This window comes from Vulpes vulpes, chromosome 2, assembly GCF_048418805.1.
Source record: "Vulpes vulpes isolate BD-2025 chromosome 2, VulVul3, whole genome shotgun sequence".
Classification (NCBI taxonomy): domain Eukaryota; kingdom Metazoa; phylum Chordata; class Mammalia; order Carnivora; family Canidae; genus Vulpes; species Vulpes vulpes.
Window position 1 is genome coordinate 47094148 of NC_132781.1, and position 26450 is coordinate 47120597.

The 26450-nt window shown below is 42.0% G+C and overlaps 3 protein-coding genes and 1 pseudogene across 3 annotated transcripts; 1 reads left to right on the forward strand and 3 right to left on the reverse strand.

The window, feature by feature from the left end:
* Window positions 1–477: 477 nt before the first annotated feature.
* Window positions 478–1014, reverse strand: LOC112933086 (olfactory receptor 1P1-like; annotated as a pseudogene).
* Window positions 1015–4517: 3503 nt separating this feature from the next.
* LOC112933116 (U1 small nuclear ribonucleoprotein C-like) lies at window positions 4518–5118 on the reverse strand. Its single transcript, XM_072743259.1, has one exon. The coding sequence runs from the start codon at window positions 5079–5081 to the stop codon at window positions 4602–4604; it is 480 nt and encodes a 159-aa protein (XP_072599360.1). The 5' UTR covers window positions 5082–5118; the 3' UTR covers window positions 4518–4601.
* A 14145-nt stretch (window positions 5119–19263) lies between these two features.
* OR1R1 (olfactory receptor family 1 subfamily R member 1) lies at window positions 19264–20208 on the forward strand. The gene has a single exon (XM_026016139.2). It carries the CDS (start codon window positions 19264–19266, stop codon window positions 20206–20208), a length of 945 nt encoding a protein of 314 aa, XP_025871924.2.
* Window positions 20209–25484: 5276 nt separating this feature from the next.
* Window positions 25485–26450, reverse strand: LOC112933088 (olfactory receptor-like protein DTMT). The gene has a single exon (XM_026016141.2). It carries the CDS (start codon window positions 26448–26450, stop codon window positions 25485–25487), a length of 966 nt encoding a protein of 321 aa, XP_025871926.2.

The window sequence follows — 26450 nt, forward strand, 5'->3', positions numbered from 1 at the left end:
ACTGTAAATCCATACAAGTGAATATTACTCAGCAACAAAAAAGTAACAAACTACTGACACATACATCAATATAGATGAATTTCAAAAACATTATGTTGAGCAAAAGGAACCAAACCCCAAAGAGTACATACTACGTACATACTGTATAATTCCATTCATATGAAGTTCATGAACAAGTAAATCTAATCTATGGTGATAGAAATCAGATCAGTAGTTGCCTCAGTGTGGAGGATGACTAGAAAAGAGCATGAGGACCTTCTGAGATAGTGAAAATATTAAGTATTTTGAGTAGAATGATCATAATATGATAATATGTAATACATTTTGTCAAAACATACTGAACTTACTGATCTATGCAGTTTACTGTATATAAATTATATCTCAATAAAGAAAAAAAAAGAAATATAAGGACTAAAACACTCCACCAAGAGCAAGGGAAGAGACTCATCAAATTCATGTTAGAGAAAAATGCTTTCGTCATGGTCCCAGATCACAAAAATAGTCAGGGATGATGTTGTAGAATGTGAGGAAGGTGTGGGTCTTGGCCATGAGGCACGTAACAAGCAGGCAGCACCTGTGAAAGCATGGGGGTGGGGGCGGGTGGTGGCCCAAGGGTGAAAATCGTGTAGTGGAGAGGGTGGTATATAGCCATGTAGAATTCATAGGCCATTGTGGCCAGGAGAAAAATGTCTATGTTTCTTGCAGTCAAGAAGTAGAGCTGAACCAGGAAGCCTGTGTAGGAAATGAACCTGTTCTGAGTCTGGATATTCACCAGGGCCTTGGCAACAGTGGTGGAGGTGAAAAGGATGTCTGCACATGGCTGGTGAAGAAGTAGTACATGGGCATGTGGAGATGTGCATCAGTGTCAATGGCCAGAAAAATGAGCAGGTTTCCAGCCACAGTGACCATGTATATCTGCAGGAACAGCAGGAAGAGGATGTGCTGCTGTTCTGGCCACTCTGAGAGTCCCCAGAGGAGGAACTCAAAGATGTTGGTCTGGTACCCTCCTGTCATCAGCCCAGAAGCCAGAGAAATAGACCGCCAGTGAGACCCATTAAAACTCTAAGCATATTTCAGGATAAATTAGAACTATACTTGCAAGTGAGGTTAAAGGAAAAAAATTATTTTTTAAACTTTTTGTTTAAACTCCAGTTATCATACAGTGTAATATTAGCTGCAGCTGTACAAGATTTACCGATTCAACACATCCATACAACACCGGTGCTCATCACAAGCTCACTCCTTTTTTTTTAAAATAAATTAATTTTTATTGGTGTTCAATTTACCAACATACAGAATAACACCCAGTGCTCATCCTGTCAAGTGTCCCCCTCAGTGCCCGCCATCCAGTCACCCCCACCCCCCGCTCTCCTCCCCTTCCACCACCCCTAGTTCGTTTCCCAGAGTTAGGAGTCTTTATGTTCTGTCTCCCTTCCTGATATTTCCCAACATTTCTTTTCCCTTCCTTTATATTCCCTTTCACTATTATTTATATTCCCCAAATGAATGAGAACATACACTGTTTGTCCTTCTCCGATTGACTTACTTCACTCAGCATAATACCCTCCAGTTCCATCCACGTTGAAGCAAATGGTGGGTATTTGTCGTTTCTAATTGCTGAGTAATATTCCATTGTATACATAAACCACAGCTTCTTTATCCATTCATCTTTCGATGGAAAATGAGGCTCCTTCCGCAGTTTGGCTATTGTGGACATTGCTGCTAGAAACATCGGGGTGCAGGTGTCCCGGCATTTCATTGCATCTGTATCTTTGGGGTAAATCCCCAACAGTGCAATTGCTGGGTCCTAGGGCAGGTCTATTTTTAACTCTTTGAGGAACCTCCACACAGTTTTCCAGAGTGGCTGCACCATTTCACATTCCCACCAACAGTGCAAGAGGGTTCCCTTTTCTCCCCATCCTCTCCAACATTTGTGGTTTCCTGCCTTGTTAGTTTTCCCCATTCTCACTGGTGTGAGGTGGTATCTCATTGTGGTTTTGATTTGTATTTCCCTGATGGCAAGTGATGCAGAGCATTTTCTCATGTGCATGTTGGCCATGTCCATGTCTTCCTCTGTGAGATTTCTCTTCATGTCTTTTGCCCATTTCATGATTGGATTGTTTGTTTCTTTGGTGTTGAGTTTAATAAGTTCTTTATAGATTTTGGAAACTAGCCCTTTATCTGATATGTCATTTGCAAATATCTTCTCCCATTCTGTGGGTTGTCTTTTAGTTTTGTTGACTGTATCCTTTGCTGTGCAAAAGCTTCTTATCTTGACGAAGTCCCAATAGTTCATTTTTGCTTTTGTTTCTTTTGCCTTTGTGGATGTATCTTGCAAGAAGTTACTGTGGCCAAGTTCAAAAAGGGTGTTGCCTGTGTTCTCCTCTAGGATTTTGATGGAATCTTGTCTCACATTTAGATCTCTCATCCATTTTGAGTTTATCTTTGTGTATGGTGAAAGAGAGTGGTCCAGTTTCATTCTTCTGCATGTGGATGTCCAATTTCCCCACTACCATTTATTTAAATTTTTTTTTATTTACTTATGATGGTCACAGAGAGAGGGAGAGAGAGAGAGAGGCAGAGACACAGGCAGAGGGAGAAGCAGGCTCCATGCACCGGGATCCCGATGTGGGATTCCATCCCATGTCTCTAGGATCGCACCCTGGGCCAAAGGCAGGCGCTAAACCGCTGCGCCACCCAGGGATCCCCCCAGCACCATTTATTGAAGAGACTGTCTTTCTTCCAGTGGATAGTCTTTCCTGCTTTATCGAATATTAGTTGACCATAAAGTTCAGGGTCCACTTCTGGATTCTCTATTCTGTTCCAATGATCTATGTGTCTGTTTTTGTGCCAGTACCACACTGTCTTGATGACCACAGCTTTGTAGTACAACCTGAAATCTGGCATTGTGATGCCCCCAGCTATGGTTTTCTTTTTTAAAATTCCCCTGGCTATTCGGGGTCTTTTCTGATTCCACACAAATCTTAAAATGATTTGTTCTAACTCTCTGAAGAAAGTCCATGGTATTTTGATAGGGATTGCATTAAATGTGTAAATTGCCCTGGGTAGCATTGACATTTTCACAATATTAATTCTGCCAATCCATGAGCATGGAATATTTTTCCATCTCTTTGTGTCTTCCTCAATTTCCTTCAGAAGTGTTCTGTAGTTTTTAGGGTATAGATCCTTCACCTCTTTGGTTAGGTTTATTCCTAGGTATCTTATGCTTTTGGGTGCAATTGTAAATGGGATTGACTCCTTAATTTCTCTTTCTTCAGTCTCATTGTTAGTGTATAGAAATGCTATTGACTTCTGGGCATTGATTTTGTATCCTGCCACACTGCCAAATTGCTGTATGAGTTCTAGCAATCTTGGGGCGGAGGCTTTTGGGTTTTCTATGTAGAGTATCATGTCATCGGCGAAGAGGGAGAGTTTGACTGCTTCTTTGCCAATTTGAATGCCTTTAATGTCTTTTTGTTGTCTGATTGCAGAGGCGAGGACTTCCAATACTATGTTGAATAGCAGTGGTGAGAGTGGACATCCCTGTCTTGTTCCTGATCTTAGGGGAAAGGCTTCCAGTGCTTCCCCATTGAGAATGATATTTGCTGTGGGCTTTTCGTAAATGGCTTTTAAGATGTCGAGGAAAATTCCCTCTATCCCTATTCTCTGAAGTGTTTTGATCAGGAATGGATGCTGTATTTTGTCAAATGCTTTCTCTGCATGTATTGAGAGGATCATATGGTTCTTGGTTTTTCTCTTGCTGATATGATGAATCACATTGATTGTTTTACGGGTGTTGAACCAGCCTTGTGTCCCGGGGATAAATCCTACTTGGTCATGGTGAATAATTTTCTTAATGTGTTGTTGGATCCTATTGGCTAGTATCTTGTTGAGAATTTTTGCATCCATGTTCATCAAGGATATTGGTCTGTAATTCTCCTTTTTGGTGGGGTCTTTGTCTGGTTTCGCAATTAAGGTGATGCTGGCCTCATAGAACGAATTTGGAAGTACTCCATCTCTTTCTATCTTTCCAAACGGCTTTAGTAGAATAGGTATGATTTCTTCTTTAAACGTTTGATAGAATTCCTCTGGGAAGCCATCTGGCCCTGGACTCTTGTGTCTTGGGAGGTTTTTGATGACTGCTTCAATTTCCTCCCTGGTTATTGGCCTGTTCAGGTTTTCTATTTCTTCTTGTTCCAGTTTTGGTAGTTTGTGGCTTTCCAGGAATGCATCCATTTCTTCTAGATTGCCTAATTTATTGGCGTAGAGCTGTTCATAATATGTTTTTAAAATCATTTGCATTTTCTTGGTGTTGGTAGTGATCTCTCCTTTCTCATTCATGATTTTATTAATTTGAGTCTTCTCTCTCTTCTTTTTAATAAGGTTGGCTAATGGTTTATCTATCTTATTAATTCTTTCAGAGAACCAACTCCTGGTTCTGTTGATCTGTTCCACAGTTCTTTTGGTCTCGATTTCATTGAGTTCTGCTTGAATTTTAATTAACTCTCTTCTTAGAAAATACCCAGAGTCACAGCACCATGATCTCCTGGTGAAGTAGAACAAGTAATATAAAATGAATATAAAGAGGTTCCTGTCTCTCCTTATCTGTCTGGTCGAGTCATTCCTGGCCGAGTGGGCACCATCATGGGACGAGCAGGAGGTCTCATCATTGGGGGCCCAGGCATCATTGGCATATGGCCTCCCATAGGTGGCCTCATTCCAGGAGCAGGTCCCACTGGCATCATCCCAGGAGGAGGAGGGCCCATCATTGGCATCATGGGAGGGCCCCCCATATGGGGGGCTGGCATCATACCAGGGCGAGGAGGACCCGGGAGACTGGGGGGAGGTGGGATCATTGCCCCTGCAGGAGGAGGAGCAGAGAATGGAGTAGGAGGTATCTTTCCTTGTTGAAATGCAGCGGTTGTTTTGTCGATCAGGCTCTGAGCCTGCTCTTCCATCCATTTCTGATAGCAGTCTTTCACATTCTCTTTGTGTTTCCTACCACTGCAGTGTGTCTTTCCAACAGATGGAGAGTCATGGGTGAGGTATGTGTCGCAGTAGTCACAATAAAACTTAGGCATGTTGCTCTGCAGGCCATTGGCCACTCCGTCCCGTGCCGCCCGGAAATGACCACAAGCGCACTCCTTACCTCCATCACCTATTTAATCCACTCCCACCGCTCTCCTCTCTGGTAATCATCTATATAGTTCTCTATAGTTAAGAATCTGTTTCTTAGTTTGCCTCTCTTTCCCACCCCCCCATGGTTGTTTGTTTTATTTCTGAATTTCACATGTCAGTGAAATCATATGGTATTTGTCTTTCTCTGACTGACTTCTTTCACTTAGCATAATACTTTGTAGCTCCATCCATGTCATTGCAAATGCAAGATTTCATTTTTATGGCTGAGTAATATTCCATTTGTGTGTGTGTGTGTGTGTGTGTGTGTGTGTGTGTGTGTGTGTAAAATCACATCTTGTTTATCCTTTCATCAGTAATAAACATTAAGGTGCATGTGTCCCTTCAAACCAGTATTTTTGTATACTTTGGGTAAATACCTAATAGCGCAATTGCTGGAGTCATAAGGTAGTTCTATTTTTAGCTTTTTGTGGAACCTAAATACCGTTTTCCAGAGTACTGTACCAGCTTGTATTCTCAACAGCAGTGCATGAGTGTTCATTTTTCTCCATATCCTCACCAACACTTGTTGTGTCCAGTGTTGTTGATTTTAGCCATTCTGACATGTATAGGGTGATATTTGATTGTAGTTTTGATTAGCATTTCCCCAGTGGTAAGTGATGATGAGCATATTTTTATGTGTCTCTTTGCCATCTGGACGTCTTCTTTGGAGAAATGTCTGTTCATGTCTTCTGCTATTTTTAAATTGGATTATTTGTTTTTGGGGTACTGAGTTTTATAAGTTCTTTATATATTTTGGATACTAACCCTTATCAGATATGTCATTTGCAAATACCTTCTCCCATTCCATAGGTTGATTTTAGTTTGTCAGTTGTTTCCTTTGCTATGCAGAAGTTTTTATTTTGATGAAGTTAAAAAAAAATTGGACAAACTGGAAGAAATGGGTAAATTCCTAGAAACACATAAACTACCAAAACTGAAACAGGAAGAAATAGAAAACTTGAACAGACTGATAACTATCAAAGAAATAGAACCAGAAAAAAAAAAAAAACACCTCCCAACAAAATCCAGGGCCAGATGGCATCACAGTCAAATTCTACCAAACATTTAAAGAAGAGTTAATAATTTTTCTTCTCAAACTATTCCAAAAAATTGAAAAGGAAAACTTCCAAATTTATTCTATGAGGCCGGCATCACCCTAATACCAAAACTGGAAAGATTCCACTAAAAAAGGGAACTACAGGCCAGTATCCCTGATGAACATGGATGCAAAAATTCTCAGTGAAATACTAGCTAACTAAACCCAACGGTACATTAAAAGAATCATTCACCACAATCAAGTGGGATATATTCCTAGGTTGCAAGGGTGGTTCAGTTTTTTTCAAATCAATCAACGTGATACACCACATTAATAAAAGGATAGGAAACATATGATCACTTCAACAGATGTAGAAACTGAATTTGACAAAGTACAACAGCCATTCATGATAAGAACTCTTAACAAAATTTTAAGAGAACATATCTTAGCATAATAAAGGCCATATACAAAAAACCCACAGCTAATATCATCCTCAGTGGGGAAAAATTGAGGGCTTTTCCCTAAGGCTAGGAACAGGACTACTCACTCTGCTTCTATTCAACATAATACTGGAAGTCCTAGCCACAGAAATTGGACAACAAAAAGAAATAAAAGGCATCCAAATCAGTAAGGAGGAAGTAAAACTTTGACTATTTGCTGATGATGTGATACTGTATATAGAAAACTCAAAAGACTCCACCAAAACCTGCTAGAACTGATACACAAATTCAGTAAAGTCACAGGATACAAAATCAGTGTATAGCAGTCTTGCATTTCTACACATCAAAAATGAAGCAGCAGGAAAACAAATTAAGAAAACAATCCTTGGGCAGCCCGGGTGGCTCAGCGGTTTAGCGCCTGCCTTCAGCCCAGGGCATGATCCTGGAGACCCGAGACCAAGTCCTACGTCAGGCTCCCTGCGTGCAGCCTGTTTCTCCCTCTGCCTGTGTCTCTGCCTCTCTCTCTCTCTCTCTCTCTCTCTCATGAATAAATAAATAAAATCTTAAAAAAAGAAAACAATCCTTTTACAATTGGACCAAAAATAATAAGATACCTAGGAGTAAATGTAAGTATAGGAATAAACCTTTCACCTTTTGGAGATGTGAAAGACCTGTACTCCAAAACTATAAAACATTCATGAAAGAAATTGAAGAAGGTACAAAAAATGGAAAGACATTCCATGCTCATGGATTGGAAGAACAAATACTGTTACAATGTCTTTATGACCTGGGGCACCTGGTGACCCACCTGGGTGGCTCAGTCAGTTAAGCATCTGCCTTCAGCTCAAGTCACCATCCCAAGGTCCTGGGATTGAGTCCCCACAACAGGCTCTCTGCTCCCACTGAGCAGGGAGCCTACTTCTCCCTCTCCTGCTCCCCTTGCTTGTGCTTTCTGTCTGTCTGTCCATCTGTCTGTCTGTCTCTCTCTCTCGGGCAAATAAATTAATTTTAAAAATCTTTTTAAAAACTGAAAAAAGTCTCTACTACCCAAGGCAATCTACACATTTAATACAATCTCTATCAAAATACCATCAGCATTTTTTCACAGAGCTGAAACAAACATTCCTAAAATATGTATGGAACCACAAAAGACCCTGAATAGCCAAAGTAACCTTGAAAGAGAAAGGCAAAGCTGGAGGCAGCACAATTCCAGACTTCACGTTCTATTACAAAGCTGTAGTGATCGAAACAGCATGGCACTGGCACAAAAAATAGACACACATTTCAAAGGAACAGAATAGAAAACCAACAACTATATGGTCAATTAATCTTCAACAAAGCAGGCAAGACTACCCAGTGGGAACTGGGCAGCAGCACAAAGAGGTACAAAACTGGACCATTTTTTCACACCACACACAAAAATAAACAATATGCTAACTGAAATAAGTCAGAGAAAGACAAATACCGCATGATTTCATTCATATGTGTAATTAAGAAACAAAACAGACAACCATGGGGGGAGGAAGAGGCAAACCAAGAAACAGACTCTTAACTATAAAGAACTACTCTCCAAGAAATCTTGATTTCCATACTCCATGTTTTCTATCCCTGATGGTATGCTTTGTGCTATGAGTTTCAAAGATGCTAATACATGTTCCTTACTGTATGTATGGTTACCAGTGACTATAAAATAGCAGTTCACGGGTGCCTGAGTGGCTCAGTTGGTTTAGTGGGTGCCTTCAGCTCAGGTTATGATCTCAGGGTCCTGGGACTGAGTCCCGGTTCTGGGCTGCCTGCTCAGTGGGGAGTCTGCTTCTCACTCTGCCCCTCCTCCCAACTTGTGCTCTCTCTCAAATAAATAAATAAAATCTTAAAAGTTCAAAAAAATAAAATAGCAGTTCAAGCCAATGGCTGGCTTAGTTAGGCATCAGACTCTTGATCTCCGCTCCAGTCTTGACCTCAGGGTCGTGTGTTCAAGCCCCATGGATGTGGAGCCTAAACACACACACACACACACACACACACACACACACACACACACACACATATCCACACACAAAATAGCAGTTCAGGAAGCAGGTATACATACTCTAAAATGTTGGACTTAACTTATTTAGAATCTTTCGGGCCAGAAGATCTAAAGATTGTCTTAAGAAGAGGAGTGCCTAGGTGGCACAACCGGTTAACCGAGTAACTTGGTTTCAGTTCAGGTCGTGATCACAGGGTAGTGAGATTGAGCCCCACAGCTTGAGACACTCTCTCCCTCCCCCTCTGCCCCTCCCTGCTGCACTCTCTCTCTCTCTCAAAAATAAATAAATAAATCTTTTTATGACAACAAAGTAGAGATTGCAACATTCATGTAAAATTTTTGGTCCACATTTGCAAATTAGTGTTCTCTTGGCCAAGAACCATATGTATACTTTATCTTAAAGTCTTTTATGTTAATTCATAACAAACTAAGTATGTCCTTAATTTAACAATATTATAATACCAAACCAACAATGCTAATTTTATTTTTTAAATAAAATAAGGTATATTCTAACACAATAAATTATTCAATATAAATTCTTGCCCCATAACATTTCCAGCTGCATATAAACTTCTCAGCACATGAAAGGTCCTTAAAAGAATTCGCAATGAAAATTTAACAACCAGAGTCCAAGACTCCTGGAGGTGGCCCAGTCAATTAAGCAGCTGCCTTTGGCTAAGGTCATGATAAGGGGGTTCTGAGATCAAGCCCCACATCGAGTCCCACATTAGCTCCCTGTTCAGTGGGGAATCTGCTTCTTCCTCTTCCTCTGTTCCCCCTGCTTGTGCTCACTCACTTGCGTGCTCTCTTTCTCTCAAATAAATAAAACCTTAAAAAATAAAATAAAAATAAAACTTGTTTCCAATGGTTTATGCTGAAGAAAAAGTGCAAACATTAAATGTCTCATTTTATAGCTTAGTACTTCTCAGGTGCAAGGGCCAAGTCAGGCCACGACCCTGATTTGGAATTGGCTATCCCATGCTGGAACGAGGCAGATAAAGCTAAGCTCAGTGAGCACAGCTACACATCAGGTGATTATAGAGAAATGCACTCAACAGTCAAAAGAGATGAAAACAAGGTTCTGTTTTCCACAGAGACAAAAATAAAGAATAAAATAAAAGAATAAAATAGCTAATACTAAAAATCATGATAGTATTTCACAGGGAGGAGAAGGCACATTCATCACTGCTGAAGGCAGTGTGATTAGTAAAAAGGCTTACTTGAAGAATTTCTTCTCCACATTTGTCAGGAGTTAGAGAACTGCTCACCTCTTTGACCCTGGATTTTCTCTGCAGGGTCCTGAGAGATTGTCAAGGAAGAAAAAAGGCCCGAGTTGATATACCTTCCTTAATAACTTGTTCAAAATGACAATAACAATTAAATAATTTGTGACATATCCACATCATGGAACATGCAGTTATTAACATTAGCACCATGTAGTTTATTTTTTAAACTTAAGTGTATGATTGGAAATGAAAAGGAAAATTTTTTATATTTCCACAATGCCTAGCATTGTGTGTATGTTGGAGGGGAATAAATACAATGAAAATACTTGCTTTACTAAAACATAAAACCCTTTGCCAATATCTCTACATATTTTCTTTATACTTATCTTCTCTTTATACTAAATGTATATATTTTTAAAATTTTATTTATTAATTCGTGAGAGACACAGAAAGAGAGGCAGAGGCATAGGCAGAGTGAGAAGCAGGCTCCCCACAGGGAGCCAGATGTGGGATTTGAACCCAGGACCCCAAGATCACACCCTGAGCCAAAGGCAGACACTCAACCACTGAGCCACCCAAGCGTCCCAAAAATATATATATTTTAAAAGAACTTTATATGTATGCGTGTATGTGGATAGATGGATGATGGATAGATGGATGGATAGATGGATGGATGGATAGATAAAGTTTGTATGACCTGGAAGAAAAGCATGGAACCTGGCTGTCAAAGCTGATTACCTTATAAAGGTGGGATATGAGAGGAGGTCAGGAGAGATTTTTTTCTTTATATATCTCTGTATTTTTTTATTTGTTATAACAAGTAAATATTACCCTTAGAATAGGGGAGAAATTGAAATAAAGAAATTTTAAACATAAGGAGGGGAGTAAACAAGAACATTTTTATTTTTAAGAAAAAATAAATTAAAAGGAAAAACAGTACTTAATACCACTAATGTGTACACTTAAACATAGTTAAGATGCAATAAACGTAGGAGTGCATATGTCTTTTCAAATCAGTGTTTTCATTTTCTTTTAGGTAAATACTCAGTACTAGGATTGCTGGATTGTAGGGTAGTTCTAGTTTTAACTTTTTGAGGAAACTCCATACTCTTTTCCACAGTTTGTATCCCTACCAACATTGTATGATGGTTCCTTTTTCTCCACATCCTCATCAACAATTGTTATTTCTTATGTTTTTTTATTTTAACCATTCTGACAATGTAAAGTTGATGTTTCACTGTGATTTTAATGTGTATTTCCCTGATGATGAGTGATGCTGAGCATCTTTTCATGTGTCTGTTGGCCATCTGTATGTCTTCTTTGGAGAAAGGTCTATTCAGGTTGTCTGCCCATGTATTAACTGGGTTATTCATTTTGGGTTGTCGTATTGTGTGTGTGTTGAGTTGTGTAAGTTCATTATATATTTTGGATATCAACCTTTTAGTAGATATATTATTTGCAAATATCTTTTTCTATTCACTAGGTTGTCTTTTATTTTGTTGACAGCTTCCTTTAGTCTGAACTCCTATGTTTATTGCAGCATTATTTACAATAGGTAACAGCCCAAGTATCCACTGATAGATGAATGAATAAATCAGATATGATATATATGTACAATGGAATATTACTGAGACATAAAGAAGAATGAAATCTTGCCATTTGCAACAACATACATGGAACTAAAGGGTATAAAGTTAAGTGAAATAAGTTAGAGAAAGAAAAATACCATATGCTTTCATTCATATATGGAACTTAAGAAACAAAATGCATGAACAAAGGAGAAAAAGAGACAAGCAAAAAAACCAGACTATTAAATTCAGAAGACAAACTGGTGGTTGCTGGAGAGGAGACAGATGGAGGGATGGGTGAAACAGATAAAATGGGATTCCGAATACACTGATCTTGATGAGTACTGAGAAATGTATAAAATTGTTGAATCATTACATTGTACACATGAAACTAACACTGTGTTAATTATTCTTGAAGCTTATAGAAGTTGTTTAAAATGGTTAAGGTGGTAAATTTAATATGTATTTTATCACAATAAAATCTTCTTTTGAAAAAAAGAAAAGAAAATCATGCCTTAAGGATGTATATCTAGCAAGTCTCTGAAGAATCCCTTTGATTTAGTTACTGCCCTTTTTCCACGGCAAACATGCTTCCATTGTGTAGTAGCAGTTAGCATTGTTAAGCAACAGGAACAGTACATAGAACAACATATTATCACATGTTGTAACAACAACGATATTCTTAGGTCATTGGTCAGTATCCCCAGATCTATTTGAAACAACTACTAGCAACATGAGGAAAAGTGCCTCTTTATCACTGAGCTACAGTTATTTCATGTTTATCAGGGGAATGGAAAGACCAAGGTGCCTTCTTAAAAAAAGTACAGGTCAGAAGGGCACGAGAACAAACCCTAAGACCCCTAACATATAGTAACAGCCAGCATGTAGCCTTGGTTTGCTGAGGGGCCGGGGTGGGGGGGCACTATTGCAAAGGCTTTATGTTCCTCATAGCATTCCTATGAAGCAGGTTCTATTATTTTCCCATTTTACAGATGAGACACTGAAGTACAGAAAATTTGAGTAACTTCCCCAAGGTCTGTCTCACAGCTAGCCTTACTCTAAGGTCAGGATGAAGCCAGAGAACCCGGGGAGTGGATGCATGGACCCTCTCCCTACTGGAAATTTGTACAGGCAGTCTTTCCCTTCCATTCTATTTCCTGTGGCTCCTCTGCATATACCGTGCCCCCCAGGTCCCTGGATTTGTCCACACTGCTCTCCCACACACCCACATCCTTCCATTCTTCTGCCATTTGAACCCCACTTCCTCCCAGAAATACTCCCTGAACACCCAAGCCACAGGCACAGCTTCTACTCTGGCACACACTGCCCAGCATTGCACTGCCTGCGCCGAAGCCTCCTTCCCTGGATCTGAACGTTAACTATCCACGTGTTCCATTCTCTAACGTGAAAGGATCATCAGACTGTATCAATTCATCCGTCTCAATTTGCTGATGAGGAAACAAGCCCAGAGGAGAGAAAACACATGCCCAGAGTCCCACAGCTGATCAGGACTTGAACCCCACTCATTTCGAGACTGCTCTGACACTCCTGAGAGCCCAGTGGGGCCAGGACCCCATGGACAGTGAACAATGTTTTCAAATGACTGAATAGTTGAGCTGGAGAGGTTCATCCCCTGAGACGCTGCTACCAGTTAGTTCCACAAGTTTTACTGCCTCAGAAGAAATTGATGAGCCTGGGAATTAAGTTGCCCCTCAGATGCAGGAGGGCTGCTGCTGTCAGGCCAGAGGACAGAACAGTCAAAAGGCTTTGGAACAAGAAGAAGAAATCCTCTTGCCTTGGCTCTAGCTGGGCAGGGCTGAGGTCCTAGCATCTCTGACTAGGGCTGTGGGGTGACAGAAGGCAGCACTCCTGAAGCCCATCAAGTGGAGCTCCACAGACTCCCTGAGCCTGCTGTCCTGGGATGAATCTGCCAGTGGTTTTAACCCCTCCTCTCTCCCTAGACTTCTAGGTTAGGTGGGACTTCTGGGGCTGAGGTGGGCCTGGGGCTCAGGGAAGGGCTTTGGGAGCCCAGGATGGAAGACTGGGCATCGAGATCCCCAGCTCCACCTTGTCACTTTCCTCATGGCAGAGCCAGAAGAAAGAGCTCTTTCCTAACAGAGGAATCACAGTGAGGTCACAGCTTTAGGGTGATGGTTGCAGGTCAGCATATGTATAGCCAGGGAGAACAGTCCTTGCTGTGATTGTCAACAAGCCCTGTCCCTCTCGGGCCATTAGCACACCCTTTTAGAAAGAGGCAGAGGGGTGATAGCATCCTCTGAGCACAGGAGGTCACCACACTGAGGGGTGTCTTTCTCAATTCTGGATTCCCAGGTTCTTTGGTTCCCTCTCTCTTATTCAGTCTCTCTAGAAGGGTAGGAAGAAGACACCATGCTGGCTGATGGCTGAGGGGTCCTCATGAAGCCAGTGGGAGCAGAAGCCATCCTTCATGAAGTTTCCTGGTTAGTTAGTGAAACTGTGCTCCCAGCCAGCATGCCACTCCTCTCACTTCTGTTGAGGTAAATCTTCTTCAGGGCATATGTGCCTTAACTCTCCCCTTGCTGGTAGCAGATCAGCCTCTGGTATACAGTGTGGAAGACATAGGTAAGTGGTCAGGCAGGAGACTTGCTGGTACAGAGCAGAATAATCAATAGCAGAAAGGCAAGGGGTTAAATCAAGGGAGAGAGGGAGAGAGGAAAATGAGAAGTACCTGTCAACATGTGACAGAGAAGATGAGGAAGTGCACAACACCATAGTTAGAGTTCAGAGTCCCGGATTCAGAGCCGGATACTTGGCTCTGTCCTCAAGTTGCTGAATGACTTCAGACACAGTGTTCTCTGGGCCTTGCTTTCCATTTGCGACATGGCTGCTGGATTAGGTGATATCTTAAAATCATTGCCAGTTGCTGATACCAAGATAGGAAGATTAACTCTTTGATCATATTTTATTCATAAAGCTCTGAATGCCCTTCCTGCCTGGTGCTCAAGTACCTGCCTGGCATAGAGTAGATATAACAGGTGAGATTGCTGTGTAAATTATTAAAGAGAAATGAATGAGGAATTTGCAGAAAAAGCAGAGGAAGGAGCAAGCTGTTGGAATGGGAAGAGCTTCTCTTGGGTTACAACTGGTTGAAGAGAAGGCTATTCAGGATGTCACTGAGAGAAGAATCTGGGCTGACTAGCAAGAGACTGGAGTCAAAGGGTTGAATAGAAATTCCCAGGGCTGAGGGGCACCAGAGTGGCTCAGTTGGCTAGGCATCCAATTTTTGATTTTGGCTCAGGTCATAATCTCAGGGTCATGAGATGGAGCCCTGCATCAGGCTCTGCACTGGGCTTGGAGCCTGCTTAAGATTCGCTCTCCTTTCTGCCCCCCCACTCCAGCTTGTGCTCTCTCACTCTCCCAAGAAAGAAAGGAAAGAAAGAAAGAAAGAAAGAAAGAAAGAAAGAAAGAAAGAAAGAAGGAAAGAAAGAGACTATCTCCCAGGACTGAGAGTACTGGGAGCCAACGATGGCTTCCCTTGTTTGCCACTGCCCATGCCCCACTCTGATAAGGCAAATAGAGACCTTCATCAAGAGTGAGAAGGAGGAAGCTGTTGGTGTTTGCATGTTGACTCCTGTGTGCCTGGAGGAATCCATGGAGGTCTCTACATCTCTGGCATTTTGGGGTGTAGGGGTCTGGGTCTTTGTGTGTATGTGGTATGTATGCCTATGGATCGATCTGTCTATCTGTCTACACTTCTGTCTAAATGACTGTTAGCAGGTGTCCATGTGTGCCCATGTGTATCTGTTCCTGTCCTGGTGGATGTGTCTGGTACATCCATGTGACTGGATTTATCAGGATATGTCTGCATCTCTGCGCAGGTTCATATCTCTGTGTACTTCTGAGTCTTGTGCATCTGAGTGTTTATTGCAAAGGTGATCTTTCCTGCAAGCTACCTGTTATACTGTCCCCAGTATATAAAGATGAGATTTCTGGTTCTACATCCTATGTATCTCCACCTCATTTTGTGACCTTAAATAAGTCCAACACCTGCCATGCTTGGGCCTTAGGAAGGGGCTCTGAGTCAACAACAGCAGCTCTGCATGCAGAGGAACCAGTTCTGTGCCAGGTTTTCTGGGGGAGCCAATATAAATTTAGCTGATTTATCTCCCTTCACCATAAGTGTTTAGGGGCTGGGTAGAGGAGGAATTTGACTCAAGAGATAGAGGAAAGAGGTATTCGCATGGGCTGGAGAAGTTAAGAAAGGAGGGTCGGCTTCTTAGAGGAGGTGGAGCCAGAGTTGGGTATTGGGAAACAGTAGGAAGAGCATTTTTGGTAAGCAGCAGTTCATGGAAAAGGCATGTGAGAAAGGTGTAAACGAGAGATGGTGATGATGCTGACCCGGCTAGAGCGGGGAGACAGAGAAGCATGTGGAAGCAGTGGAAGCTGAGACCACCAGAGGACCAAGTTGGAAAGCTTTGGCTGCCGGGCTGAGCCATTTACACTGTACCTGATGGGCAGTGGGAGAGAAGCAGGGCAATAAACTGAGTAGAAAGAGCGTGACCCAAGAATTCCCAGGGCCCTTATAGCTCTGGCTTTCTCTCTCTTTAAGGCTGCTGTCCTAGACCACTGAATATCTCTGGGTGAAGATGGATGATAATACATCTGTCCTTAAGACTGGGGACTTCTGGTCAGGAAGGAACTAAGCCCACAGACTCTGCAGACAGTACTGAAGCCTGGCATGCTCCCCTGCAGGTGAGAGAATTCAACATTCCTCTGCTGTCTTCTTGCCTTGGGTCCTATCTTCCTCCCTACCCCACTCCACTGGGCCTTACAGTGGAAGGGAGGAAGAAGCCACATGTCAGCTCTCCCCACCCATAAAACACCTTTCTGCTTCACATTCTGTCCTCTGAATCCCCTTCCCACTCCCAGGTCTCTATCTGGTGATATCCTGCTTATTCTTCCAGTTCCAGTTCAAATCTCACCTCTTCTTTGGAATCTTCCCTGAATCAGCCTAGCAGAGGAAATTACTCCTGCTTTGTCCATACAGTTAGTGTAGTGTTTATTATTGTGCATGGATAAGGTCAAGTACAATGGCTGACCTACCTGTATAATCTTAGAGACCAATACAAAGCCTGACCCAAAGCAGATACTCAACAGATAGATGTAAAGTGTACAGTTGAACTGTTATACTGTCCCCAGCTAACTCCACACAGCCCAACCCCAACAAGACCACTGTATCCAATTCCAGTTAAGAAACACAATGACAAAGCAGGGGTGATCAGAATGGAAAAGGACCTGGAAATTAGGTCCTATAAGAAAGAATCTAAGGCACCAGGGGCTTTTGGGCTGGAGGAAAGAATACTTAGTAGACTTAGAATGGATTTTTTAAAATATTGTGTGAAGAGCTTCAGAGAAAGGAGATTAGTTGTTTAACTCCCAGTGGCCAAAACTGTGATAACTTGTAGAAGTTACAAGGAAGCAGGTTTCAGCTGAGATTAAGAAAGGCATCTTTAAATAACTACAGACTTCCATCAGTAGACTGGATTGCTTCTAGTAACCTCAGGGAACAGGGAGAAAGCATCAGAAGTTGATGGAAAGGGAACTAACATCTACTAAGCATTACCTGCTACAGACTTATATGTACATTGAGTACATATGTACTTGGCATCATTTCATCTCATCTTGGCATCACCATGCAGGGAGGAATCATCAATATTTCCAATTTACAGATGAGGAGAGTAGAGATGAAATGAAGATGAGTTGATGTTTACAAAGCCAATCAAGACTAAAACCCAGGTGGCTCTTTCTGCAAACCTGGTCACCTTTCCTCTACATCACACAGCCACCCATCTGGAGGTGGGGAGGGAAGGTCAGGGGCTCTGCAGAGAAGAATCCTGTACCTCAAAAGGAGATATATGGCAGAGGTGCCAAGGCCCTGTCTCTTCAACACTTTGGCTCTATGCTGGGGAAAAGGAGGGAGTTGGCATAAGTGGATGACTCCCTGGGACAGCCAATGGGTGACAGTGATAGAAAAGCAGAAAAATGAAAAAAAAAAAAAGGCCATATCTCAGGCTTCTCCTGGGAGGCAACAAGAGCAGACCCTGCAGTTTGCCCATTACCTCCTCTCTTTCACCTTCCCTTCCCTCTTTTATCTCTCATTGCTCTTTAAAAAGTTTCGTTCAGCAAATGCTTATTGGGTGAATTTTTATGCATAGGTCCCTGGCAAGATGGAACAAACACAGGGCCTCCCTGCTAAGAACTCGCTAAGTCTAGTCTCTGGGATCTCGCCAAAGCCGGGCACTCTTTCCTGCGGGGGATAGACGAGGCTAGTAATAGAACATTTATAGAAACTTTGGAACAGTGGGAGAAAATGTGTTTTAAGGAAGAGATTGGGGGGGAGACAAAATCAGTGCCTTGTTTCTGAGGTTATTGAAGTCACTTGGTTAACGGAGAAACTTTGAGGTTTTCTGTCCGTTGAGGTCAGAGCAAAGACAAACCTTGCCCCAGTATCATATATGAATTTTACCTTCTTCATTCCATGCCTCCTCTACCAACAACAACTCCATACAAACTCTTCCCCTTGTCTGGATGCCCCCCGCCCCCCCCACACACACACACATACACACCGTAACATGTCTGTAGGATAAACCCCTATTCATTCTCTAAGACCCAGTTCCAATCCCATCTCTTCTTTAAATTCTTCCCAGACTCCTCCAGCAGAATAATTTACTCCCATGTGGTTCATAAAATTAATAAACTATGAAACACCGCCAGCTGCTCTAGGTCAAACTGTAGGCAAAAGCTAAGACTTACCCTGTTCCCCATAGCACAAGAGTCAGCAAACTATGTCTTACAGACCAAATCTGCCCCCCTTTTCCTCTTTTGTAAATGAAACTTTATTGGAACATAGCCATAGCCATTCATTTATATACTATCAAAGGCCTTTTTCATGCCGCAATGGCAGAGCTGAATACTTGCAATAGAGACCGTGGTCCACAAGCCTGAAAAGTTTATTCTAAGATCCTTGACGGAAAAGCATAATAATTCCTGAGTTAACACACAATGTGTGGTGAATAAATGAATGGCGAATGCTATGGGGTGTGTTATGAAGAAACTTCAGCTGCTATTCAGATGGTCTGGGTCCCAGTTCTGCCCCAACTACTTGTTTGACTAAGCAAATGATGGTGCATGGTAAGTACATAGATGGCAGATAGGTAGCCAGGTAACAGTTTTGTATGCTGGGTGCTGTGCTAAGTATTTTAAGGTTCTTATCTGCTTTAGCTTCACAACCAACCCCAGGGGTAGGTAGCTGTTAGGATCTTCCCCCGTGAAAGAAGAAGAAACTGAGGCTCAGAGAGGTCGCACCCGGCCCAGTGGTAGAGACAGGTCTCAAAATCAGATTTGATCCCCTCCAAGCTTGAAACTACCCACTACCTTCTGAAATTCCCTTTCTTCATGAAACGGGCGGGCAGTGTGGTCGCCAAGCCTTTTCAGCGGCAATTTAAAAACAGGACGTAGCCAGCCTCCACTGTAACCTCCACCAGTCCCGACTCCCTCAGAATTCAGGGGCATCTGATGCTCAGTCCAGCCTCCTCCTGGCCAGTGGGTGAAGTGGGCACTCAAACAACTGATTGTTCAGTTGGGGAGGCCTCAGGCATGGTTTGTGGAGAGCTTGATAAAATCTTGTGCCTTAAAAAAAAATAAATAAAAACAGGACGTAGAACCCCGCCGTGCGGAAGCCTGCCTAGAGGTGCCAGGACCCCGGCCTGCTCCTCGTCTGTGGCGCCCGCGCCTGTCCAGCTGCTCCATGGCCCCGGGCAATGCCACGGCAGCCGCAGAGTTCCTCCTCCTGGGCCTGCTGGATGGAGCGGACGTCCACCCGCTGCTCTTCCTGCTTTTCCTCGGTGTCTACTTGCTCAACGCGCTGGGCAACCTGACCATGGTGGTGGTGGTGAGGTGGGACGGGGCCCTCCGCTGCCCCATGTACTACTTCTTGGGCCACCTGAGCCTCGTGGACGTGTGCTTCACGAGCGTCACGCTCCCCAGGCTGCTGGCCGGCCTGCTCCACCCGGGCCAGGCCGTGTCCTTCCAGGGATGCTTTGCCCAGATGTACTTCTTCGTGGCCCTGGGCATCACGGAGAGCTACCTGCTGGCAGCCATGTCCTACGACCGCGCGGTGGCCGTCTGCCGGCCCCTGCACTACCGGGCGGCCCTGACGCCGGGGCGCTGCGCCGCGCTGGTGGCCGCGTCCTGGGCGGTGGCCCACCTGCACTCGCTGCTGCACACGCTGCTCATCTCGGCGCTCTCCTACCCGCGCCCCGCCGCCGTGCGCCACTTCTTCTGCGACATGACGGTGATGCTGAGCTTGGCCACCTCGGACACGGCGGCCGCGGAGACTGCCATCTTCTCCGAGGGCCTGGCCGTGGTGCTCACCCCGCTGCTCCTCGTGTCGCTCTCCTACGCGCGCATCCTCGCCGCGGTGCTGGCACTGCGGTCGGCCGGGGGCCGGCGCCGCGCCCTGTCCACCTGCGGGGCCCACCTGGTGGTGGTGTCGCTCTTCTTCGGCTCTGTCCTTTCCGTCTATTTCCGGCCCTCGTCTGCCTACTCTGCGCGCTACGACCGCCTGGCCAGCGTGGTCTATGCGGTGCTCACACCCACCTTGAACCCTTTCATCTACAGCCTTCGCAACAAGGAGGTCAAGGGCGCCCTGAAAAGGGGACTCGGGTGGAGGGCTGCGTCCCAAGAGTGGTGAGGGCAGGTCCTGATTCACTGGCGTTGCCATGGTAAGAACCATTACAAAAGAACCTCTGCCCCTTCTTCTGGCTTTGCACAGCACTAGCATTTTGGAACCTACGGCGGCTTATTTCTGGATAAATTAAGAAATTAGGCCGGAAGCAAAGGTAACTGCGCTTATTTTACAGGGATGGGTACATAGCAATAGGCTAACTTCACTTCTGCATTGTCTGAACGTTTGAAATACAGGTTACTCTTAAATTTTGGAACAAGCAGGGGACTAGGGAATAAGCCTGGTAGCCTCTGGAGAGGAAGAGGAAGGAGTGTGGCCAGCAGCAACATAGTGGATGGAGAAGAAACCAGAGAAGCAGTGTAGATGTAACAAGGATTTCAAAGAGGTTTTGTCTGTCTGTTTGTTTTTTAGGGGGAGAGGGTGCTACAGTATAGACCACACCCTTTTCAGACTGCTTTTCTGGAAACTTCAGAAAAGATCTAGTTTTTATTAAAAATTTTTAAAATTCTGTTCCCTAGATAATATATATCTATCGTTTTCATGGCAGGAACTCAAAAATAGAAATAAAGATAAAATTCTCCTTGACTGTCACTCAATCCAACCTCCACTCCCATCCCAGTTACCAGCTCAATACCTCTTCTACCTTTCTCTCTCTGATTTTGACACATAAATAGTATCACTCTCTACCTATTATTCTGTGCTTTTCCTTTTCATGAAATAATAGGCTAGAAGATCTTTTCTTATCCCTACAAATAGAAATTCTTCATTTTTATCTTCATGGTATAGAACCCTATTCTGTGATATTCCACAGTTTAATATTCTCTTATTGATAGATAGGCTTTCCCAGTGTCTCATTATTACAATAGTGAACGATATCCTTTTAATAAAAATAATAAAAGATAACATTTAGTAAGGACTTACTATGTGCTAGGTACTGTCTTAGGTGCTCTACACATGTTTCCTTTAAACCTTACAAGATTCCAGGAGGAATATATTATTATTATTCTCATTGCACAAAAGAGGAAACAGGCTCAGAGAAACCAATTCTGTTAGAATCAGCTATGTCTTCTATCTAGTTCTGGGCTCTGACTTGAGCTGCCACTACATGGTCCCCTCACTCATTGTCCTGATAGCCTTAGGAGACACACATTAGCTCTCAGCTTCATCTGGACTCCACCAACGTGTGTAAGAACTTTTCAGATCTTCATGGCCCAACACAGTTGAGAAGATTCACATTTGTGTGCATGTTGAGGTAGAGGCAGAATTTTCGAGACTCTTCCCTAGACCAGTGCTGTCATGATATGACTGCCCCCACATAGTGGTGGGCCTTTCTGCAAAGTGCCTTCTCCCAGAGTACTACCAAACTAGTTGGGAAAGTCACTATGCCCTCCAATGTCCAAAACTATTTGAAGGTTCTATAATCCCCTCTACTTGGTTATTGAAGGATAAATAGCAGGGCCTCACACTAATATCTGAATTCTCCTTAGAATCACTATTATTTTACATTATTCTTGAAATGGTATTCAATGCAATTAGAAAAGAGAAATAGCAGAACTAAGTATTTGAAAAAATATGCATACTTATCGATACTGATGTTAGCTTTGATTGTGTATCTTTCGTACTAAAGATATTTAAGTGAAAATCCTAAGAAATTTAATAAAGTGGGCTACTGTAAAATTATTATACAAAACAGTAACTCCTCTATGTACAAAAAAATTACTTCTCTAAAAATACAATAGCGACCCCCTCAACAGTTTTTTAAGTGTAAAATACCTATGACTAAATGTAGAAAGTAATATACAGTAATATACCAAATTAAGAAGTTTAGAAAGGAGAAAAAATGAGTGGGAAATATCAGAAAGGGAGACAGAACATGAGAGACTCCTAACTCTGGGAAACGAACTAGGGGTGGTGGAAGGGGAGGTGGGCGGGGGGTGGGGGTGACTGGGTGACAGGCATTGAGGTGGGCACTTGACGGGATGAGCACTGGGTGTTATTCTATATATTGACAAATTGAACACCAATAAAAAATAAATTTATAAAAAAAAAGGATGTTAGGAGCTATGTCTACAGAAAAAAACAAATTAAGCAGTTTACAGAATTCAATTGTTAAATGAAAACTTGAGTGAATAGAACGATATTTGTTATTTATAGTTTGTAAGACAACTGTATAAATAGCCCACTCTAATTCCTAAGTCAATGTAATAATTCAATGTAACTCCAGTCAATTTACCAACAGGTTTTTTATTGGAATTTAACAAAATAGATCTAAAGCGTATCTGAAAGGATAAATGTGTCAGGAGAGTTTTGGAAGAGAAGAATATAGAGGAGGGCTTATCACACCTTACTTAAAATTCACTGTTATAAATAGGATGACACCAACATAGCAGTCCAAAATGAAGTAATAATAATATAATAAGAAGGTATACATGAGTACTTAGGACATTGTAAAGGCAGTTTTTCACATCCATAAAGGTGAAGACAACTCACCTGCTGAGGAAGGGGGGAAGAGAAAAGAGGCAGATGCCCTTAAACAAAATTTTGGATTGATCAAAGGTGATGTGGAAACTAAAACTGCACAATAACTAGAAAAAAGAATTAGATGATAATAATTGTTGTTACTATTTATTATTATTATTATTGGATAGAAAAGCCCTTTTCAAGCATGTCAAAGAAAAAAACATTATCATGAAGTGAAAATCCAATTATTTGTCTACTTTGAAGTTTATGGTCTTACTAAGGAAAAAACACATCACTACCAAAGTCAGAAGTTGAATAACAGACTGAGGGAAATGTGGCTTACAAGATAGATAAAGTGGTATCATAAGAAAAAAGAAGATTGACTTAAGGCAAAGGACACGCACAAATAACATGCCAAAGGAACAGTGGCTAATCAGATGTTTGACCTCACTGACATATATATATAGAGAGAGAGAAATTCAATTTAAAAATTGTAAAAATTTTGGGGCACCTGGGTGTTTCAGTCAGTCAGGTGTCCGGCTCTTGATTTGGCTCAGATCATGATCTCAAGGTTGTGAGAATGAGCCCCTGCTTTGGGCTCCACACTCAGTAGGGAGTCTGCTGGAGATTTTTTTCCCTCTGCCCTTTCCCCAGATCGTGGTTTTTCTTTCTTTCTTTCTTTTGTTCTTTCTTTCTTTTGTTCTTTCTTTCTTTCTCTCAAATAAATAAATCTTTTTTAAAAATAGTAAAATCTCTTATTTTGATATCAGGTTGATAAATATTTGGGGAACAAAAAATCCAGTGTTGGTAACATGTAAAGAAATAGCCTTGCTTATTCACTTTTGGAAAGAGTTTACCTTAGCAGAATTCCTTGGAGTCAATTTGGCAACTTCTATCCAACTATAACATGTTCTTGATGTAGTAACAACCATTTCTAAGAATGTGTTCTTAGAAACAAAGAACAAGTTCACAAGAAAACATATGGACCTGGGATGCCTGGGTGGCTCGGTGGTTGAGTTTCTGCCTTCAGCTCAGGGCATGATCCTGGAATCCTGGGATCGAGTTCCATGTCAGGCTCCCTGCATGGAGCTTGCTTCTCCCTCTGCCTCTGTCTCTGCCTCTCTGCCCCATCCCTAGCTAAAGATACTCTCTGCCCCCCACCTCATGAATAAATAAATAAAATCTTATTAAAAAAAACAGAAAACATATGGACCAGGAAATAATAAAGTCAAAGTATTGTTCAAAATAATAAAAAACTGAAAACCCAGATTATTTAAATAAATTATGGCAAATGCATCCATTCAACAAAAGACTATACAGATTCTAAAAGGATTCTATGTCTTTATATGAAATGATGAATTAAAATATATTTTATGTAACAACATGAAAAAATGGTATATATAATTTAGTTTTACTCATTACATGTAAAGTTAGTCTATGCATAGAAATATTCTATGCACATAGAATATTCCCCAACTTTTAACTGCCTTCATAAGGGAGAGCAGAACTTTGGGGGACCCTCACATTCTCACTTTATTTTTCTTTATTGTTTGGATAATTTTCAATGAGAATGTATTCTTTTTGTAATCAATAAAATTTTTTGAAGAAGAAATGAGATCAAAGTTGGCATTATTAGGAAGACTTCTTTTAATGAATGAGATATTTTTAAGGCACACAATTTCAAGAAACATATGAAAATATATTGAAATAAAATCAATTATTATTCTACATCTAGCAAATACAAGGCACTGAACTCATCACTGAAGAAATTAGAGAGCACCTGCCTTCAAGACACTTATAATATACTTCATAAGAAAAAAAAAGCAAACAAAGAAAGCATCACATAATTTTAGCATAATATTTAAGAGGAAAAAATCTACTTAGGAGTCATAAATAGATTCTAATCCTTCTGTCATTATTTGTGCTACCTTAGTCAGTATATGGGCCACCATTTACTGCCCATAAGTCAAACAATTCATAACAGAATCACACAGTTCATTCCATATCATATGATTTTAATTCAAAATATAAATTATATTCCAAAATACAGATATTATCAAAAGATGTAATCTGTTAGTAACTGATAAGTGATTGGTAAATCAAAGGGAAAAGAAATTGTAGAGTGTGGTAATTAAAGAGGTGACTCAATCAACACCTAAAATGAAAATTAAGAACTGAATAGGTTAGCAAGGGAAGAAATGATGATGGTTGGAGAGTGAAAAAATACAAAAGGATGTATGTAAAGTAGGAGATATTCTTCATGGAATAAACATGTTTGGCAAAGCAGTGAAATGGCTGAGAAATTTGGATTTATTTCTTAGAGAATTAGCAACTACTATGCACTTTTGTGTGCAGTAAACACTAAGGTTAAGTAGTATTTATTCAAATTTGAAAAATAATTACTAAGTGTACACTACATGTCAGTCCTTGCGCTACATCACCCCCAGAAACCGGGTAAGCCCGAGAGGCACGATGGGCCAACCCCTAGTGACATGTGGGAAAACCCCCTGGAAGTGCTATTAGGGCAGTATTAGCTTGGGTACTACTAGACTTTACAGAATACTATTCATTGTCAATATTACACCTACTGTTTGAAAACATACTTTAATCTTTATTTTTTTATTGGTGTTCAATTTGCCAACATATAGCATAACACCCAGGGCTCATCCCGGCAAGTGCCCTGCTCAGTACCCATCACCCAGTCACCCCAACCCCCCGCCCACCTCCCTTTCCACCACCACTTGAAAATTTCCCAGAGTTAGGAGTCACCCTCTCTGAAATTTTCCACTCATTTTCTCTCCTTTCCCCTTTATTCCCTTTCACTATTTATCTTTAGAGTCCCAAAACAAGGAAAGCTGAATTGTCCACTTTGAAAAGACTCTTCCCAAGGCTCCTTTTATGTCCTGATTCCTCAGGCTGTAAATAAAGGGATTCAGCATGGGGGTAATCACAGTGTACATCACAGCCATGATAGTCTCCTTAACAGTAGAATTATTAGCTGAGGGGCACAAGTAGAGACCAATGATTGTCCCATAGAAGAGAGACACCACTGAGAGGTGGGAACCACAGGTGGAGAAGACCTTGCAGATGCCTCTGGCAGAAGGAACCTTGAGGATGGAGGACACAATCCATGCATAGGATAAAGAGATCAACAGAAACGGCACGAAAATGATGAGCCCTCCCAAGACAAATATCACCATTTCATTTATCTGAATGTCAGAGCAGGCCAACTTTAGTAGAGCTGACATGTCACAGAAAAAGTGGGGGATCACATTATCAGCACAGAAAGATAGTCGAGCCATGAGTAGGGTGTGCAATAGAGAGATAAAAGTGGTCAGCACCCAAGACAGCACCAACAGGGAGAAACAGAGCTTGGGGCTCATGATGGTGGTGTAGTGCAGGGGGAAGCAGATGGCCACATAGCGGTCATAGGCCATGGCCACCAGGAGGAAGCTCTCCAGGTCTGCAAAAAACAGGAAGAAGTACATTTGGGTCAGGCAGCCAGCATAGGGGATGGACGGGACTTGGCTCTGCATGTTCTGCAGCAGTTTGGGCATTGTGACAGAAGAGAAGCAGAGGTCAGAGAAGGATAAATTGCTGAGAAACAAATACATGGGTGTGTGGAGGTGCGAGTCCAGGTGAATGAGGACAATGATGAGTAGGTTCCCCAGGACGGTGGTAACATACATGGCCAGGAACAGGGCGTAGAACAGGTCTCGCTGATCTGGATCAATGGGCAGGCCCAGAAGGATGAATTCTGAGACGAAAGTTCGGTTTCCCACTTTCAT